The sequence below is a fragment of the Oryctolagus cuniculus genome, chromosome 1, assembly GCF_051225735.1.
Source record: "Oryctolagus cuniculus isolate XC-2025 breed Fujian yellow rabbit chromosome 1, ASM5122573v1, whole genome shotgun sequence".
Lineage (NCBI taxonomy): Eukaryota > Metazoa > Chordata > Mammalia > Lagomorpha > Leporidae > Oryctolagus > Oryctolagus cuniculus.
This window is the reverse complement of record NC_142867.1, coordinates 182,745,283-182,765,187: the sequence shown is the minus strand read 5'-3', so window position 1 is coordinate 182,765,187 and position 19,905 is coordinate 182,745,283. Positions and strand designations below refer to the sequence as shown.

At 39.0% G+C, this 19,905-nt stretch overlaps 1 protein-coding gene across 6 annotated transcripts in view; it reads left to right on the top strand.

The window, feature by feature from the left end:
* Positions 1-19,905, top strand: part of SLC24A2 (solute carrier family 24 member 2) — a 271,498-nt gene that overhangs the window by 171,487 nt on the left and 80,106 nt on the right. For 3 of the 6 annotated variants that reach the window (XM_002708076.6, XM_051845181.3, XM_089317700.1), the window contains one exon: positions 16,107-16,157. The exons of the other annotated variants lie outside the window; for them this stretch is intronic. In XM_002708076.6, coding sequence (XP_002708122.1) covers positions 16,107-16,157 — 51 coding nt within the window. The remainder of the gene's footprint in view (positions 1-16,106; positions 16,158-19,905) is intronic. 6 annotated transcript variants of the gene reach the window in all.

Genomic DNA, 19,905 nt, shown 5'->3' with positions numbered 1-19,905 from the left:
CCTCCTAGTTAGCTATTCCATCTAGGATTTGCATTGTGGTGCTCATTCACCCCTGGGACTGATTATATTTTAAATAATAACCCTTAAATGGCTCTAAGGGTCTATTTCTCTCCTGACCTCACATCATCAGATCCACCAAATGTGGCCTCTTCACCCCACTGTTAAAAACAGTTCCCGGGGCAGGCGCCGTGGCTCACTTGGTTAATCCTCCGCCTGCTGCGCTGGCATCCCATATGAGCACCAAGTTCCAGTCCCGGTTGCTCCTCTTCCAGTCCAGCTCTCTGCTGTGGCCCAGGAAGGCAGTAGAGGATGGCCCAAGCACTTGGGCCCCTGCACCCACATTGGAGACTGGGAGGAAGCACCTGGCTTCTGGCTTCGGATCGGCACATGGTCGTGGTGGCCATTTGGGGAGTGAACCAACAGAAGGAAGACCTTTCTCTCTGTCTCTCTCTCTCTCTCACTGTCTATAACTCTACCTGTCAAATAAAAAATAAATAAATAAATAAAAATAAAAATAATAAAAAAAACAATTCCCACACCAAGCTATCCTTTATAAGTCTCAGAGCTCAAATCATCCTGTACCATACATATGTGCATGCACACACACATTTGTGAATAGTCAAATGGCACTGTTTTTACATATACATTTTAGGTCTACATCAGATTGCTTTGTTGTTACTGTGTTGTGTGTGTGCATTTACTCATTCATTCACAAAACACATTCTGTAAGCAAGTTTTGGTGGGAATGTTAGCCAGTGTTTACCCCCAGACTAGCTAACTTCCTAAAGACAAACTTAAATGCTGTGGTGGGACTCGACTTTTAGAAATGCGGTTGTAGTCAGCGAAGTGACTACTTCTCAGTGTGGCAGCTCATAATGCCAAAACATCAACAGTGAATGTCACTTTGCTTTAACTCTTGAGCCTTTACGCCTAAACAGCTATCATTGACAGGATTGAAAACTGTCACTGGCGGTATATAGGTCCATGGTGAATTGATCTCATTTCAGAAAACTATTTATACTGAAAATTCTCCCCTACCATTTCTAAAACTTTTATCCCGTTATTTTTGTACATTTCCATAAATGGTACAATAGGTCATGAAAGGATACTATCTGGAAAAAGTTGCAGATTTTTTCCTAGTTCTTGAGACAATATCCCATCTGCTCAATGCCCGTTTATAATAAAACGTGAAAAGATGATTCTTGAATTTCAAGAGTCCCATTTAGATATGCCCTCTCACCCTCATCTGGTGTAGTATATGTAGGCTGGCCTCTTCTCATCAGATTCTTGGGAGGAATAATCAGGTGATTCCTTATTGAGCAGACACACAAAGGAACCAGCCACTTCGGTATGAATCCTAACTCCTCCACTTATTAGCTGTGTGACCTGGAGCAAGTTAAATTTTGAAGAAGGCAGCTTTCTCTTTTGTAAGATAGGGAAGATGATAGTATCTATTCCTTAGGGTGGTGGCACATATTCAATGGAATTCTGTTTATAGAGTATCTAGAACAATGTCTTCTACATTTACGTTCTTTGTAGGCATTTGCCATTTAAATGCCTTTCATCTGTTATTGTTTTCTTACAGCCATAAAATTTGACATAGCTTTCAGTGGGTCAGTAGTAAGTCACTGAATTATCTCTTCTATGTTTTCTCTTAAAAAAGAAGCCTATTTGCCATGTGCCAATTTTGGGGGTGCTGGTGTACATATCTATTATATAACATGAAAATTAATTTGCTAGTTTTTAGTTAGCTTCTAGATGAGCAAAAATTATCTTGGAGCTGTATAATTGTCATTCCTGTTTTTTTTGAACTTCTCCTGACATTCGTACAATGAGAAGGAAACCATGTGACATTATACTTCATTTCCCTCCAAAACGTTGTATTTCATCTGGGATCAGTAGCTTCAAGATGTTTGGCAGACTAAAATAGAAAAAAATTCCTCTTCCCAACATATGGAAATCTAGAAAAGCAATGAATGTATTATTTTTTAATCCTGCTGAAACATCCTTAGGCCACCATTTGAATACTTGGGGGTTAGAAGGTAATGATATACCCAACCTCCCCTATATCATCAGATCTTTTCAATGCAGCATTTGCTATTTAATTAAAGGTGTAAACCTGACTACTTGTGAAATATAATCTAAATCTTATACTCCTTCATTAAAATCTTTTCATGGATTTTAAACTCATTTATATAGTCCTGCTTACACAGCTTATTATTTTAATAGAAGTATTGGTAAGGGAATTTACATATAAATCAGATAAAATGATGAAATGTAGAGGATTATGTGAACACTCTACTTAAAATCAAGCCTTTAAATTCTTTATAATTTGGGGGTGATCATATCCATTGTGGTAAGGATTCAGTAAAATGACATGCTGGACAATTCTGTCATATAAAATATATAATCATAAAATACTTTTTATTTTAAATTATTTCCACAATGGAAGCATTAATTTACTTTCTTTCAGTTTTTTTTCCATTAATTTCACTCTGTTTTCAAATTCTGTTGCCTTCTTCATCTTGTCTCTTATGCCTTGCCTTTTGTTCTTCCCTTGGATGGCTGGAGTTTTAATTTTTTCATTTTATTATTTCTCCTCACCTCCCCTAGGACACTTTCCTTGCATCTTTTTCTAATATTATTTGATGCCTCATGCACCAGAGTGTAAAAACTTGGCTGTGCTGACCGAGTGGCTGGATCAGCTTCTGCCTGGCAGAAGTCACTGAATCCAGCCAGGCCTCAAGATGGGATCTAGGAGTACATCCAAGTTGTTCTTTAGCCAACATGCAGCATCCATTATTTGCACCAGTGTTTCCCATCTCCCTTTCCAAGACAGGACCACCATTTTCTCTTTTGTATGCTGAGAATTCTCCTGATGGCTCTTTTACATGATGCAAATCCCCCTACTTTACAGAAGCAAAGAAAGGAATTCCGGCAGTGGAGACCACATGCATTTTCCCTTCATAGGCTTTCTCCCTACAGAGATATTGAAGACAAGATAGTTTAACCTGTGGAGTAAGAAGACTAAAATGGTTAGAGTCATAGACAACAGTACCCAAGGCAACAAGGCTGAAAAGATGAACAGAGCACTTTAGAGATTTAATTCAATCCCGCAGCTTTTGTTGAACACCTACAGAGTGCTGGGATTGACAAAATGAGTACTATGATTCCTTGCCCTGAAGATTAGAAAACAAATAGGTTAAGGCACATGTGTGAGTACAACAAGTATATGCTTGGAACAGACACAGAGGAGGGACAGAACTCTAGGAATGAGGGCACTCGGGAATGTTTCTGGAAGAGAGAACCTCTAAACTGGGCTCTGGAGAAGTAAATAAATTAGGAAACATACAGAATTGCATCACAAAAAGTTTTGTGGATTTAGAGGTATTGAATTTTCATTTTGAGTTTTGAAAAGATTATCCTGATAACAGTATAAAAGATGGGTGAAAGGTACTGAAAATGGACAGATGCTATGAAAAATTAAGAAATGAAAGTTCAAATAAGACTACTGCAGTAGCCTACATGAGCCATCAGACTAAGTAGGGGCAGTGGGAATGGAGCACAATATACAGAATTGAGAATATTTAGGGTTACTCTTAATAGAGATTTGTGAAGAGTTGAATTGTGGGTGTGGCTTATGAAAGCATCATCATTACCGTAGCCTACCCTCCCAAAGTTGCCAAAGTTTGGCAGCTTTGGATCTTAGTCACATTTAATACCAGATCTGAGAACAACATCTTTGGTATTTTGGTTAGGGATCAAACTGAATGTATAAATTGCTTTGGGTGGCATGAACATCTTTATGATATTAATTCTTTCAATTCATAAACATGGAAGATTTTTTTTCTTTTGTGTGTATGTGTCTTCTATTTCTTTCCTTAAAGTTTTATAATTTTTATTGTAGAGATCTTTTACATCCTTGGTTAAATTTATCCCAAGGCATTTAAATTTTTTGTACCTATTGTGAACAGGACTGATCTTACAAGTTCTTTCGCAGCCATGGCATTGTTTGTGTATACAAATGCTGCTGATTTTTGTGTGTTGATTTTATATCCTACAACTTTGCCAAACTCTCATATGAGTTCCAATAATCTCTTAGTGTGCAGTCTTTTGGTTTTCCTATGTATAGTATCATATCACCTACAATAAGGGATAATTTGACAGGAAATTTGCTATTAGTAGAACTCAATAAGGTTTTCTGAATTAAGAAATACATTCCAAATGTTGCAGAAATGTTCTCAAACATTCTATTTTCTTGGCTATTCAAACCATACTTTTACTTTTTTTTTAACAATATTACTTTCTCCCTTGAAACTCCAGCTGAAAAAAGAGACCATAGAAAATGTTGAGTATTTAGCTAGAGCTCTGAATTGATTCACATGAAAGCAAGGATGATGACAACAACAGGAGAAACTTACATATTGAATACTTACTGGGTGCCAGACTCTATGTTAAGCATTTTACATAGATTGATATCCTATTATGAATGCTTAGAATAGCTATTTTATATGTAAGGATATTGAAGGTTAGAGTAGTTACATAATTTGCTCAATAACACTTGGGAGTAACTGATGCAAATTCAGTTTTGAACTCACTCTCTTAACCACCTGACAACACTATTTCCCTATTTAGCTGGAGTCTCTCTTGAGATCTCCTTTTGAAATCCAAAACTTAAAGACACTTATATTATCCTTTCCCATAAGTTGTGCATCCTTGAAATAATATCAAGTCTCCATGTACTTATTGATAAATTACAAAAGAATGTTGACATTAATGATCCTCTTTGGTGTGTCATAATTTATTTTTGCCATTATTCTTTTTTTTTTTTTTTTTTTTAATTCAACAATATATTTTAATTATAGCACAGTAGAGTAACTATTGCTGAGAGCCATTATGTACTTCAACATATCTACCATGGAGGATCTTAAATATTTCTAACACATGAAAAAATGATAAATGTTTGAAATGAGGGATACACCAATTACCCTGACCTGATCATCATACAATGTATACATGGACTGAAATCACACTGTACCCCATAAATATATACAATTATTATGTTCTTTAAAAACAATAAAAATATATTTACCTAACTTAGTTATCCAAAATATTATGACACATAATCAGCATTTTTAAAAAATGCTTAGCAAGATTTTCTACATTCTGCCATTACACATTGTAATCAACTCTCCACAATAAAATATAAAGAAAAGATTCTAAAGTGTGCATGAGAGAAACGCTAGATTACATTCAGAGGATCTCCAATTAGACTCACAGCTGACTTTTCATCAGAAACCTTACAGGTTAGGAGAGAATGGCGAGATATATTCCAAGTCTTAAGAGAAAAAAAAAACTGTCAACCCAGAATACTGTACCCTGCAAAGCTATCATATATGAATGAAGGTGAAAAATAAAGACCTTCCATAACAAACAGAAATTGAAAGGATTTGTTACCACCTATCCATCCTTGCAAAAGATGCTTAAGGATGTGCTGCACACAGAAACATGGTTATCACTAAGAAAGAAGGTAAAGGAAGAAAATCTTCCAGTAAAAGTACAAAGGAAATCCAAAGTAAAAAATAGGAGTATTTTTGGAAAGATGGCAGGGCAAAGTCATCACTTATCAATAGTCACCTTGAATGTAAATGGCCACAGCTCTCCAGTTAAAAGACACAGACTGGCTGAATGGATTAAAAAACAAAACCCATCTATTTGCTGCCTATAAGAAACACATCTCAACAACAAAGATACTCAAAGACTAAAAGTGAAAGGGTGGGAAAAGATTCCATGCCAGCAGAAACCAAAAAAGAGCTGGTATACCCATCCTAATATCAGACAAAACAGACTTTAACAAAAAAACTGTTAAGAGACAAAGAAGGGCACTAAGTAGGCCGTTTTTAGATTTCATTGGTGTGTTCCATTCGACTGCGATGCACGTGAGAGAACAAAAAACCACCGTGCACTTTTTGTCATCTGAAGCAACAGGGAAAAGAAGTTACCGGGGCGGGGTCCGGCGCTGTGGCAAAGCCGGCAATACCTGCATCCCCCATGGGCACCAGTTCGAGTCCCGGCTGCTCCACTTCCGGTCCAGCTCCCTGCCGCTGGCCGGGTCCCTGGTTTCTTGTGCAGAGTGTGGCTAGGGGGTGCGCATGGTACTCCCTGGAGGTCGTCTTGCTGGCTTTTCTAGGTAAGTGTTGTTTTGATGAAACTGCCACGTTGGAAAGGCCCACGTGGCAGGGAACCACGAGCGGCCTCCAGGGTGTGCGGTGTCTTTTTTTTTTTTTTTTTAAGATTTATTTAATTTGAAAGAGTTACAGAGAGGACAGGCAGAGAGAGAGAGAGAAAGATCTTCCATCCACTGATTCACTCCCCAACTGGACCCAATGGCCAGGGCTGGGCCAGGTTGAAGCCAGAAGCTTCAACCACATCTCCCACATGGGTGCAGGGGCCCAAGCACTGGGGCCATCTTCCCTGCCTTCCCAGGTGCATTAGCAGGGAGCTGCATTGGAAGTGGAGCAGCCGGGACTCGAACCAGCACCTGTACAGGTTTTACCCACTATGCCACAACACCAGCCCCATGTGCTGTGTCTCCACGTGCAAGTTCCTTTTTTTTATTTTTGCCATTATTCTTTTACCTATTTCTTCTCCAATATAAACTGTGTAAAGAAATTTTAGAACAAAGTTCTAATCCTGATATGTCCCTTCATTTTGATTGTGTTGGTCTAGATACTTCATTGCTCACTGGATTTTGATCCAGTCATAGAATGATGGTTCCCACATATATGAGTTCTTCCAAAGTTTCAGGTATCAAAGTTCCTTCCAACACCATTTTACAGATGAGAACACTGAGGCTTTGGACAGCTGAGTATCTTATTACAAAGACACACACCAAGTAAAAAGTAAAGTAGACCAGAATCCACATCTATGGACTCCAACACCTAGGCTGTGCTACAAGATCTCCTTGTTCTGAGTCATAGTGCTAAGCCCCCTGGATACCAAGTTCACTGATCTTGTGAAGATCAGAATAATGCTATCCACAGGAGCTTCTGATTAATTGGAGGAAAACCAGGTGATGCTTTAAAGTCATATTGCTGCCATATATTTGGTAACTATTACATGTCAGTTACATGTTAAATACCTGTAATCCTCATTCCACATCCTTCAAGGCAACTATTATTGTTCCCTTTTACTTAAGTGTGGAAACTAAGTATCAAAGAGATTAATTAACTTTCCTGAGGTCACATCACTAATAAGAGGCAGACCTCATGGTCAAGTCAAGATTTGCAAGGCACCAAACTGTACATGTAGCCATCATACTATGTTATCACTTGCTTTTCTCCTTGACTTTGGGGAAAAGAAAAAAAAAAATACTCTAAATATCAGTGTTTAAGACTGTTATTGATGGTTTTTAAAGTTTATTTTATTTAATTGAAAGGCAGAGTTACAGAGAGAGAAAAAGAGAGAGAGATCTTCCATCCACTGGTTCACTCCCTAGTGGCCACAATGGCCAGGGCTGGGCCAGGCAGAAGCCAGAAACCAGGGACTTCTTCTAGGTCTATCATGTGGGTGCAGGAGCCCACGCACTTGTGCCATCTTCCCACTGCTCTCATAGGCACATTAGCAGGCAGCTCGATTGGAAATGGAGCAACGGGACTGAAACCAGTGCCCATATGGGATGCTGGTATTGCAGGTGGCAGCTTTACCTGCTTTGCTCCAACTCCAGCCCCAAGGTTTCTAATTACAGAATTTAAAAGATGCTTTTAAAGGCAGGAAATTTTTTGACACATAGTAATTATGCATATTTCTGGGATAGTGTGGCATGAACAAATCAGGTTAACTGACATATGTAGTACCCCATACATAATCATTTCTTTGTGTTGGGAATATTAAAAATTCTATTAGCTACTTTGAAACTTTCAGTTAATAGTTGTCAACCACAGTTTTACTATGATATTATAGGACATTAGAAACTATTTCTTCTATCCAACTGTACCCCTGTGCCCATTAACAATCCACTTTCCACTTCTCCCTCCCTCACACCCCTCCCAAACTTTGCTAACCATTATTCTACTCTCTACTTCTTCAAGATCAAATTCTGAACTTCCACATGTAAGTGAGAACATGAAATATTTGTATTCTTTGTACAGGTGGGAAATGTTTTTAACCAGTTTTGGGTTGGTTCTGCTCTCTTAGGTTTCTCACCATCTTTTTTTTAAAATCCTGTCCAGAAGCCTGCTATTCCATCCTATACGCTCTCCTTCCTCAAATAACCTCAAAAGTAAAGCAGCAGAAAAGCATATTAAGGTCCTGTTTTTCCAGTCTGATCATCCAGATCATGTAAAATATGGTGAAATATGGCTTGAGTCAGCCCCTCACAGGACAGAAATCAGTAACCACTGATATTGCTAAGCAACACCACAGAGGAGCGAGGCTGCAAATTAGGTGACAAATTCATAAGTCACAGTATCTGAGGACTCACTTGGACATTTTATTATGAGCCATCTGGATGATCCACAATAATGACCACACATTATTGTTCACTGTTCAAGGATGATAATTCCCACATAATTATATTGGCAATTCCTTCTGTGATCCTAACTTTCCTTCCAGCACCTTTCACCATATTTTACATAATTCAGATATTTCCCTGTAATTGGGAACAGTTATACTTAATAGACAACTTTCATTCCTCCTCTAAATAAAAATGAAAACAAACTCCCCTACCCCCCCAAAAAATTAATCTCTTGGCAGATTAATGTAATGGCAGAGTTGGCTGGGCAGGAATATGCACAAAGAGGGGATTTTTCATGGGACCATCACAATTATTTGTTTGATAATATCTACACCATGATGGACTCAGAGGACACTGAAGTGATGAGTCTGATTCTAAGCCAGACATGAGCAGACCATAGTGCTTCCACCACATTAGTGATGTAAGCTTCAAGAGAGACAAAGGAGTGGGCCAGAGTCCTTGACATTCTGAAGAAGGGCAAGGACTCCTTTCAGTACCATTAGCCTGGTTGGTCCCATTCATTCATTTATTAGACTAATATTTGTAAGAAAATTGGACTAAGCAATCCAATTTTAAAACAAAGTGTACAAGTTGATGAGCCAAATATATCCCACTATTGTTATTTTTAATTTGGAATTAGTTGGCAACACTTAAGAATTGGATTTGATCTACAAATCCAGATTTGTGGCTACCAATAAACAATCAGAAAATCTGTCAACATCATGCCTTCCTGCATTCCCTCATGGAGGCAACACTGAAACTGAGTGGCTGCTACCCCTTTATCAGCATACTCTGTCTAATTTTCCATAATCCTCATCAGTTTCTATTGTTTTCCCCAGCTTACTTCACACTTCCATGTCTGACCTCTGTAGTTCACTGTGCATTGTCAGAATACCTACTATGCTCCAGAACTGGGCTGGATGCCAGACATCTTTATAACTCTTGGTTTGGCCAAAAATGTGTCATCAGTATTTCTTGGATGCGGGAGCCTCAGAATAGTGTCAGTAGCTATACATAAACAAGGAGGAAGTACATTGGAGTCTGAGGAGACAAAAATGGTAGCAATAACAGGCCGCTGTGTCTGGGTTTGCAGTAAACTTGAAAGGGAGAATGAGGATTTCATGAAGTGAATGGATTCAGAGAGTATGAAAGTCAGATAGTAACTTTCTAAGAGGTAGTTTTGTGTGTGTGTACATAAATCCTACTTGAAATTCAATAGCTGATAGAGTATTACTATCTTAGTCCATTTTGTGATGCTATAATAGAATACTAAGACTGGTGATTTATAAAGAACAGCAATTTATTTCTTACAATTCCTGAGACTGGGAAGTCCAAGATCAAGGGACCAGTATGTTTGGTATCTGCTAAGAACTTGGTTTCCAATTTCAAGATGGCATCTTGAATGCCACATCTTGGCATTGTCGCTCCCACTGCAGAGGAGTACAAAAGAGGGTTCCCTCCCATAAGCCCCTTTAATTGTGTCAATGATCCATTCATAAATCCAAGCCTTCATGACTCAAACATCTTGCAGTAGATCCCACCTCCCAACACCCTTCCACTGGGAACTGAGTTGCCAACTCACAAATTTGGAACTCACTGGATCCATAGCGATTACCTGCAAATTCAGTCCTTGATTTTCATTTGCAAAGTTCTTGCCTTGTTTTCAAAAACCCAAAAAGTTTTAATCTCATAGAAGAGAAAGAAGCCCTCATTAGCATAGATTTAGAAGATCTGGATTAAAAAGAATTCCATAGGCAAAAATCATCTCTGTTAACACCTCGTGTATGACATATATACATACCACATGTTGAGTACAGCTGTCCCCAGGCAAACGTGTACACATTTAAGATCCTGATAGGGAAATTTAACATGCAAACATCAATCCCTCACAGAATGTTAAGCAGAGCTTCTGCAATGAGTCAGTACTTTGAAAGCTTTTTTGAGTGAGATTTAGAATTTGAAGGTTAAAATATTCCTTTCCTTCTGACTTGAGTAAGAAGTGAAGATTCGTGGTTGTTTCCTCATTTAACCTCTATCTCTTAAGACTGTTTTTCTTTTAAGTTACAATAAGTTACTTGCATTGGCATGAACATTTGATATGAGAGAATAATGACCCAAGAAAGCCTTTTACTGCAAAGCTATTAATTTTGGTAATCCATGCAGCCTTTCCTGAGATGAAATCAAATGAAAAGCTTAAAGTTGGGCTGTATTTGGAGACATCTTTTAGCTCAGAATTCATGTTTATTTTGAAAAATGTTGTCCTATAAGGAGGCAAAAAAAAAAAGATAGTGATGCTATTTTAATCCAGATGCCCTGCAAGAAACATAAAACATGTATAGATCTACAAATTAAGTATAGAGTTTAAGGGAGTGGTATGGAAAATTGCAAATACTCAACCCTCATATTATCCATTTATAAATTTCAAACAAAATAAAAATAAACTCACAGATTACTTAAATAAATAATACCTTACCTTTGGGCTAAAATATTAGCAATGCAAAACATGATCAAGAAAGCCTTTACCAGACTAAAAGTTTTCCTTTTGACAACTTTGTTTTTGAAGAGAGACATGTAGAGGGTTTTGTTGACTTGTCCATGTCAAGCATAAATTGATACCCAGCTACAAAGACAGAATTTGAATAGGATCTCTCTTATGCTGTGTTGAGTTAGATGTTTATGGTGGAGTTTTGGCAGATGATGAAGAGGGGTACCAATTAATAAAGATGTCTGAAGCCTCCTAATGAAAAATACTTTATAGATGTGTCTTATTTAATAGTCCCTCCTGAGCACAGGTATTGCTATTATCCTCATCGTATAGAAGGAGATACTAAAACTCAGAGAGGGTTACCCAGCTCATACACAGTTGAGTGAAGTTTTGGTTTAGCTGTCTGTTCTTTGTTACTCAGAAGCACTTAATCCAGATGATGATGTTATGATATCAACAACGGAGAAGCCCCTGATATCAGTGCCAGCCTTCCTGACTTCAGAAAATCCAGGGAAGTGCAATGAACCAAAGCATTCTGAGCTCAATGTCATCTGGAAGCCATGCATTTGTATACTTTATTTAATAAATGCTAGGAGAGCATGTGATATGAGGAAATCATAGCTCTAAGTTCTGCCAGTAATCTAAAGATGAAGAGTATTCTATCACCAGCAGATAGGCAGCCTGGTCAGAGACATAGGCTACAAATATTAGAAGGGATGGCAATCTAGGTTCCATGCTGGAATGCTGTTAAGAGGTGAATTAAAGGTTCACTTTTTACATCCTTCTCTCATGGTTCTTCAGTGTTTTCATCGCCTATACATATGAGTGAAAGAGCAGGATTGATGAAGCATGTTTTTAAAATGCTAGCCTCAGAGTAAGGCAGAATATCTTTTTGCCAGATGCTGTTTAAAACCTCTATGAGTAGGGGCCGACACCACGGCTCAATAGGCTAATCCTCCGCATGCGGTGCCGGCACACTGGGTTCTAGTCCCAGTCGGGGCGCCAGATTCTGTCCCGGTTGCCCCTCTTCCAGGACAGCTCTCTGCTGTGGCCCGGGAGTGCAGTGGAGGATGGCCCAAGTCCTTGGGCCCTGCACCTGCATGGGAGACCAGAAGAAGCACCTGGATCCTGCCTTCGGATCAGTGCGGTGCGCTGGCCGCAGTGCTCCAGCCGCGGCGGCCATTGGAGGGTAAACCAATGGCAAAGGAAGACCTTTCTCTCTGTCTCTCTCTCACTGTGCACTCTGCCTGTCAAAAACAAAAACAAAAACAAAACCTCTATGAGTAGGGTTCAAATTAACAAGTGTGTATTAAATAGCAAGTTCTCTATATGCCCTGCTCCATATCTCATGGGTTTTCCTTTATTCTTCTTTGTGATGCTTGTAATAATGATAATTTCTTATTATTGATTCCTTAGTATGTATCATTATCTCACCTACCCTTCATTAATGCCTTATAGGAACACACAATTAACCTGTCCTTTCACAAATGAGAATACATGGCTCACAGAGGTAAAGCAACTTGCTCAAAGTCACACAGTTAATAAGTGGCAAATCATGGGCCCAAATCTATGCCCCTGACTTCAAAGCCCATATACTTAACTTTCATTCATTACTGAAAATAATCTTTCTGTACGTAGGGTACAACCCAATATTCACAGACACTTATAGGTATTACAAAACTTTACCAAGAAACTAGTGTCAGTGTTGAGAAAGCTTTAATTTTTAGGTATCCACATACATTAAAACAATACTAAAAATAAAACTGTCTCTGAAAAAAAATCATTATTTTCCCTACCAGCTAATACTTAAATAATAAATGTTTGTTTTCATTGATTTCTCTACTTCTATTTTTCATTCTAATAAAATGAAATCAGCACAGATGCTTCTATTGGCTTTCTGTTTTAAACATCAGAAGTTTCAGGCCTCAAATATGCTGTTTTCACCTCAGGGATTTGTGGGCAAAGGGTTGAGAATGTCAACAACTTAAAAAGTAAAGCTGAGAAAAGCAATCTTGGAAAGAGAAGTGTCTCAAGACAGGTAGAAATTAGGAGCTCAAACACTAGTTCTTATTCACAGATTCTTTGAAGATTACTAGAAGAAAGAGAACAGAGAAATGATGAAAGGTTCAATCCCCCTAGAAATCTAAGGGCTTCGGTGCTGTGGTCACCATGTTAGGAGACATTCATGACTGGATTACAGGTTCATCTCAACACCACCACTGGGTTCTCCAATTTGTTTTTAGTCTATGTGGCTTCATTAGAGAAATGTTATGTATACAGAAGAGGCACCAGGTGGTGCCCAGAATGTTATTCATTTCCGAGTGATGCATCCCTCTTCCAACTCTGGCTGCCTCTTGCTCAGGTGACAGAATGAATGGACACTGCTAGATGGTATTAAATACCACTTCTAGACCTCCCTCCTATGCCAAAGAAACACAGCTTGGATTAGGCTCAGTGTGAATCCTAATCCAATTATGTTAAAGGTGCTTTGGTTATTCATTATGGTTGAGTGTGCTGATTGGAAACCATGTTCCCTGCAGGTGAGTTTTCACTTATACTTCCAAGGCCTTCTCAGCCAATCTGGCCTTTGCCATAAGCTATCAACATATAGTGACTAAGGTCACTTTCCATCAGACAACCATGGGCTGTGGACACCAGCCAGGTGTGTGATGAGCTCTGGCTTCAGCATGCATGTTGTGTTTGTCCTAGCTGCATGTCACCTTCCTGTCCCTGACAACCTAATTCAGGGAAGAGGGCTGCCTGGCTCTTGGAAATGCTGCTCCACTTCCCTTGGGATGTTGCTGTTGAGGTCATGTCTTACCATCCCATCACTGTCCATGTTAAAGACCATACTCTAACAGGCTGGTTTCCTTCTCCATCCTTTTCTGCCTTTTCTTTAGTAAGCTGCAAGTATGGTTCCTTTGCTTGGACAAACATTGTTTCCTTCTGCCCCTTCCTCACTGTGTTTCAAGTAGTCACATATCTACTGTCATTCAACTCTAATGCAATTATTGCTAGCCTCATTTTTGGTTTGCTCTGACCAGTTCTTATCCCTCTATCTCATTTACCACTCAAGGAAATAACCTAGACATTGCAACAGTGGCAAGAATGTGTGAGTTTTGTGAGACATGAATGTCTCCAATTCTATGTAAAAATAAAGTGAAAATTACACCATATGATTGTATTTATTTATACCTGGTTTTGCAAGAGATGAGGTTAAGAATACTATCATCTGCCACAAGCAGATGATTGATAGTTTGGGATTGATACGTGAAACAGGTGTGTACATATAGAGAACTTTGCATCTAAAAAGACAGGTCCATAAAAGTGCAATTATATGTCTTCACCAGTAGAATATGGTTTATATCCAACTTTGCAAACATAGAGCCATTCATGTTTTGTTTCCTGAATAAACAGAGAATGCCAACTATTTATCCCACTGCTTAACCTTAGGGATGGAAAAAAAGCTACAAAAACTTTGTTGGTGGATACAATTCATCAACTTTTTGCAAGACTACACACAAACATACACACATGTATATGCAAATATACATATTATGTGGGAATCCATAATGAACATGTGTTCAGTATTTATGAAAGTATTTAGATCATTTAAGAATTTCAAACTTATACAATGTCATATATATAATAGACTCCTACTCTTAAAATACCAGAAAAAATATGTTACACTGAAAGCAATCCCAAGAAGTTATAAAAAATTTATAATTATTTATACAAAATTCAGTTTCTTACTGAAGCACCTGCCTTTTTTGTAACATAGCTAACAAAAGCCTTGATAGCCAGGTTTTTGTAGAAACAGAACAATGAGATGATTTTTCTCCCCAAGGCATAATTTTGTATTGGTGCATTAAAATAGCTTTAGGAAAAAATTTAGACATGTAGAAGAAGAACGTATAGAGAATGTATAATATAAACATAAAATTCAAGAATATTTAATATTGCGTGTTAAGCTGGATTCTTCATCTTGTACACAAACACATCAATTATAAGGTGATTCATATGTAGATTCCCAGAAGCCACCCAAGTTAATGGGTCATGGAAATATTCTGCAGAATCACAGGAATATCTCTTGAGTCTAATTAATTTCTTGAAGTTTATTGGAAGTGTTGTTACGACCAAGGAAAATATTTTTAACCTGCTCACAATGTTGCTTAAAACAATCTGGAATTTTCAGATGAACAAGAATGAAAGTGTCTATTTTAAAAAAAAAAAAAAAACAGAAATGGCGCATCCCACCTCCTCTCTTCCCCGACCCCAGCTGCCACTCCCACCAGCTGACTCAGAACAGCTCATTTTGTACCAGCAGTATCCGGTTTCTCTTACAACACAGTCCCTTGGTGATCTGCACTCAGAGGAGGAGCTGTCCATCCTCCCCCTACCCCTTCTGTTTAATTCCTTGATCTAAGAACTGTGACTACGTTGTCACATGTTTGAACTTGGTGGTCTTCCCTGGGAATATGCCTCCATCTTGCTCCCAGAGCACTCTACATCATTGACAGCTCTTCTTAACATGCTGCACACATGGTTTCCAGTGGTTTCTGTATCAAATATAAGATAGGCGAAAAGGAAGTTTTGAATTTGATTTTTCATTTTGGATTTTTCCAGGTAGCCTTTTTTATTCTCTAGGAAGGGATTCTGCTGGAGAAAAGCTGTGAAATGAACTTCTGGGACTGCTTTCCATGGCAAAGAACCCCATGTTTGCAAGCTTCCATGGTCATGGATACTGTTCTTGCTCAATCCCACTCTCTTGGAATGGCATGTCTACAAAAATGATATGGCTAGGCTGGACCTGGGGTGAAGTTCACCTAGCCAAATATTCTGTCTCATCAGATGTTAAAATAACTGTCCTATTCTGCAATGCAGGGCATATCCTACCCCCAGCAGAATAATATATTTTAAGTGATTTCTGAAAATGGGCTGTGAAAGCTGTCTGCCACATGGCCCATGTTTGCACATCTCCATATAGTTAGGATTGCAAAATTTGACAGTATAACTCTGAATCTGATTAATTAAGAATGTGTAAAAACAAAGTTCTTGCATTATAGCTCGTTCCTTATCTTTGTGTCTTTTACTGTGATGTTGTAGAACTTGGATCATATGGAAAACTAAAATATTATGACACAATGACTGAAGAAGGTAAGAATGATTTTAGAATTGTATGCATTGGCTTTTTTTCATTTATGGTGTCTGTTGCTTGCCCATTTTTTAAATCTTCTTTCTCCTTGCATGACTTCAGTGACATCGTGTGATTTGTTGTTTTTTTCTGCATTTTTGTCTAGATTTTGCTATTGTGTTTATTTGGAATTGGACATGCAATACCACGGGTAATCATGTGATTCCATTCAAACAATCCAAACCATCTCAACTGTGCAACAACTCAGAGAAATGGTGTCAGCAATGTAAACACAAATGATCCACTGCTTTAGCATTATTTCCTCTATGTGCTCACAACATACAGAAACATCCATCCAACTCTCTTTTGATAGGTTCTTATTTCAGAGGGAAATATATATTCTGATGATTCTCTGACTTATGCAAAAGAATGAGATATATGAAGTAACTCTTACACCCAAAACAAGACTGCCTTTGATGCAGAGGGCTGTAGGTTCATGTCCTCAGGCCCAGACTTAGCATTATTCTGAAGCTGGGGCCACCATTTCTGCCGATAGAATTGTCTGCATTGGTGTTCCCATCTTCAACCATTTTTACTGACTGGAGATTTATTTTTAAATGAATTAATGAATCCCAGGCACTACCCCAGAGCACAGCCTTGACACAGGCAGAATCACACTTCTAAATTATGTTCGCCATGGAACAGCAACTTAAAATTCTTTTAAAGGGAGTAGTCTGAATGCCCTATCTTGTGTTTTACCCCGCACATGCCTCCATCTTTTAAATAATACATAATATTTGTAAATTATGAAAACATTTTGGGGTTTTTTATGATTTTTACAATGATAATGACAAGAAATCAAAAGGTACCCTAGTAGGGGAATTAACTAATTTTGTCCTTCAACATGAGAGAAAAACTTGCAAATGTGTTGCATATCTTGCTTTCAGCTTCCAGTATTCCTAAATTGCTTTACCTTGACAACAATCTCTCAGTTGCTTTGCATGCAGGAAGTGGATCCCTTCACAGTCCTGGGTAAGAGGAAGCCCTTTCTCAGCCCCTCCCTACTTCAGAGTCTACAAAACACCTGGGCCCTTCTCTGTGGCTATCTCTGGGCTTTAACTTAATCACTGCGATGTCTTCTAAAGCATCAAACTACTAATAGGATCTCAGTCTGGGCCCTGACAGCAATGTGAGAGAAAGCATACCCCTGGGCATCAAGAGAACCCAGGGCAAAATGCTACCCTGGTGAATAAGTATCCCACTACCCAGGGATAGAAGGCCCAATCCACAGTTTAAGGAAGGCTCCTGTCCCAGCTGTTCTTTTACTACTGGTTTGGACAGGTGGGTTTAATAGCTTCTACCTGACCTGTCACAATCTTTCACTTTCTCTCCTTACTATCCCTTGCCTTCCACTCTTAACTTCTCATTGCCCTTTTTGTCTCCCTTTCACCTCAGTTATCTCCCTTTCTCCCTTTCCTTCCTCTTTTCACACCCGTATGAGAAAATGTTGCTGTCCATGTGCTCCCTTTCTCTTGCCTCCCCACACCAGACAATTCAAGATCACACAAAGAAGCAAAACTGTTACTCCCAATCTGAAATTTCCCTTGATAACCACTGGGCTTTCAAAGCAGGAAAGCAAAGTCAAAATAATGCCTGGCATGGGAAGAATGGATGACCCTTATCAATACTGTCAAATGGTATCTGGGTCACCTTTAACATTCTTTGTCCTTCCTTGATTCTCCTGTGTCCTCATGCATATCCTTTTTGTGTCCCATTCTTAGATGAAAATTCATCTCCTTTATGATGATAGATAATAGTAGCTAAGGCAGAATTTCAAAAGTGTGTTCTGTGAAATATTAGTTTCCTGTCATGCCACTAGGTATTTTTTAACAACCAGAAAAAAAAATAAGAAGGGAAAGAAAGAAAAAGAAAGAAAGAAAGAAAAAGAGAGAGAGAGAGAGAGAGAGAGAGAGAGAGAGGAAGGAAGGAAGGAAGGAGAAAGGAAGGAAGGGAGGGAGGAAGGGAGATTCTTGATTCCACAGTTAAATAAGAGGAAGATACTCTGAATTAACTTAAATAGGCTTATCATGTGACATTCTAGAACCTTCAACATACAATTATGCTCTGCATCAAATAGTAAATCAAATAAAGAAGGAAAGAGGATGCAGTGTTTCCTGGACTTCCTTGATCAAGGAGCCCTTTCTCACATGAAGCTTTTTGAGGAAACATTGTACAAACATTGTGCAAATGAAAGAGGAGACTCTGAGAAACTAAAAATTCTTCTAAACACATAGTAATACCTCTTGGGTATAGTTTGGAAAAGGGTTTCCTCACTTAGCTACTTGGGGTACATCCTTTGGCAGCCACCTCCGTGACAAGCCAGATTTCGCTTAAATCTAATTCTGAGATTCCATCACAATGACTCAAAGGCAGCTCTGTAACCTCAAACTCAGCAACAACCATACATGACTTCTTCAAATTCTCAAGGGCCTCTCCTCTCCCACTGAAAAATAATAGTAACTGTGATTCCTGTCACTTCCATGCTGTGCAAATTCAGGTATTATAATAAGATGAAGACATTTTGGCAATAACTGAGAGCCAGCTGGCCTTTGGAAAATACTCTCTTCCATTTAAGCATCTTCACAGTTTTAGGCATTTGTGACTAGCCCCTGAGCAGGCCTTTATTGTGACTGTCTTTGTAACTAGTCATTATTCACAACTGTTTCCAGGGAATTCTCTAGACATTGTATGAGGTCAGCTGCTCCAATGAAGCCTTTTGTCTCCCATGCCCTATAAGTGGACCACATGGAAAAATGTATCACCTAGGCCACCCTATATGCAAAGAGGAATTCAGTGATAGTTTCTAAATGTAGAGAATTGTCCTGCACATATTCAGTTCATTAATTTAAGCACTTATTGTATGTGAGTTATTCTGATAGGTACTTTGGAAAAACAAAATTGGCCGACGCCACGGCTCAATAGGCTAATCCTCCACCTTGCGGCGCCGGCACACCGGGTTCTAGTCCCGGTCGGGGCTCCGGATTCTGTCCTGGTTGCCCCTCTTCCAGGCCAGCTCTCTGCTGTGGCCAGGGAGTGCAGTGGAGGATGGCCCAAGTCCTTGGGCCTTGCACCCCATGGGAGACCAGGAGAAGCACCTGGCTCCTGCCATCAGATCAGTGCGGTGCGCCAGCCGCAGCGCGCTGGCCGCGGCGGCCATTGGAGGGTGAACCAACGGCAAAGGAAGACCTTTCTCTCTGTCTCTCTCTCTCTCACTGTCCACTCTGCCTGTCAAAAAAAAAATTAAAAAAAAATTAAAGGGTGGGCAATTTGCTTCCATAGAACTTTTAAAACAGAGAGAAAACTAACATAGCAATAACTGAAGCACCAGAAAGAAAGTGGTAAGTACCATAGGGATTCAGAAGATGACAGACTACAAAGGAGGATAGATTTCTTTCAAAAGTGGGGGAAGGAAGAGAGTTTGTGGAGAAGGTGGTCTTTGAACTTGGCCCAAAAGAATCAGTAAACATGGATAAATCAGGCAAGGAACATGGTAAAGACTGACCCATCAGCTGGCAGAAAGATAAAAGGATGGGGGCACACCTATAATGGATGAGTGCCCCACCTACCAAGTGCAGTGCTATGAGCTTTAGTCCATTACACAATAAATCATCCAATCTTCATAATGATCACACAAGGTAGATTATACTAAAGATGAGAAAACCAAGGCTCAAAAATTTACTCTATTAGATGAGGAAACTAAGACTCAGAGAA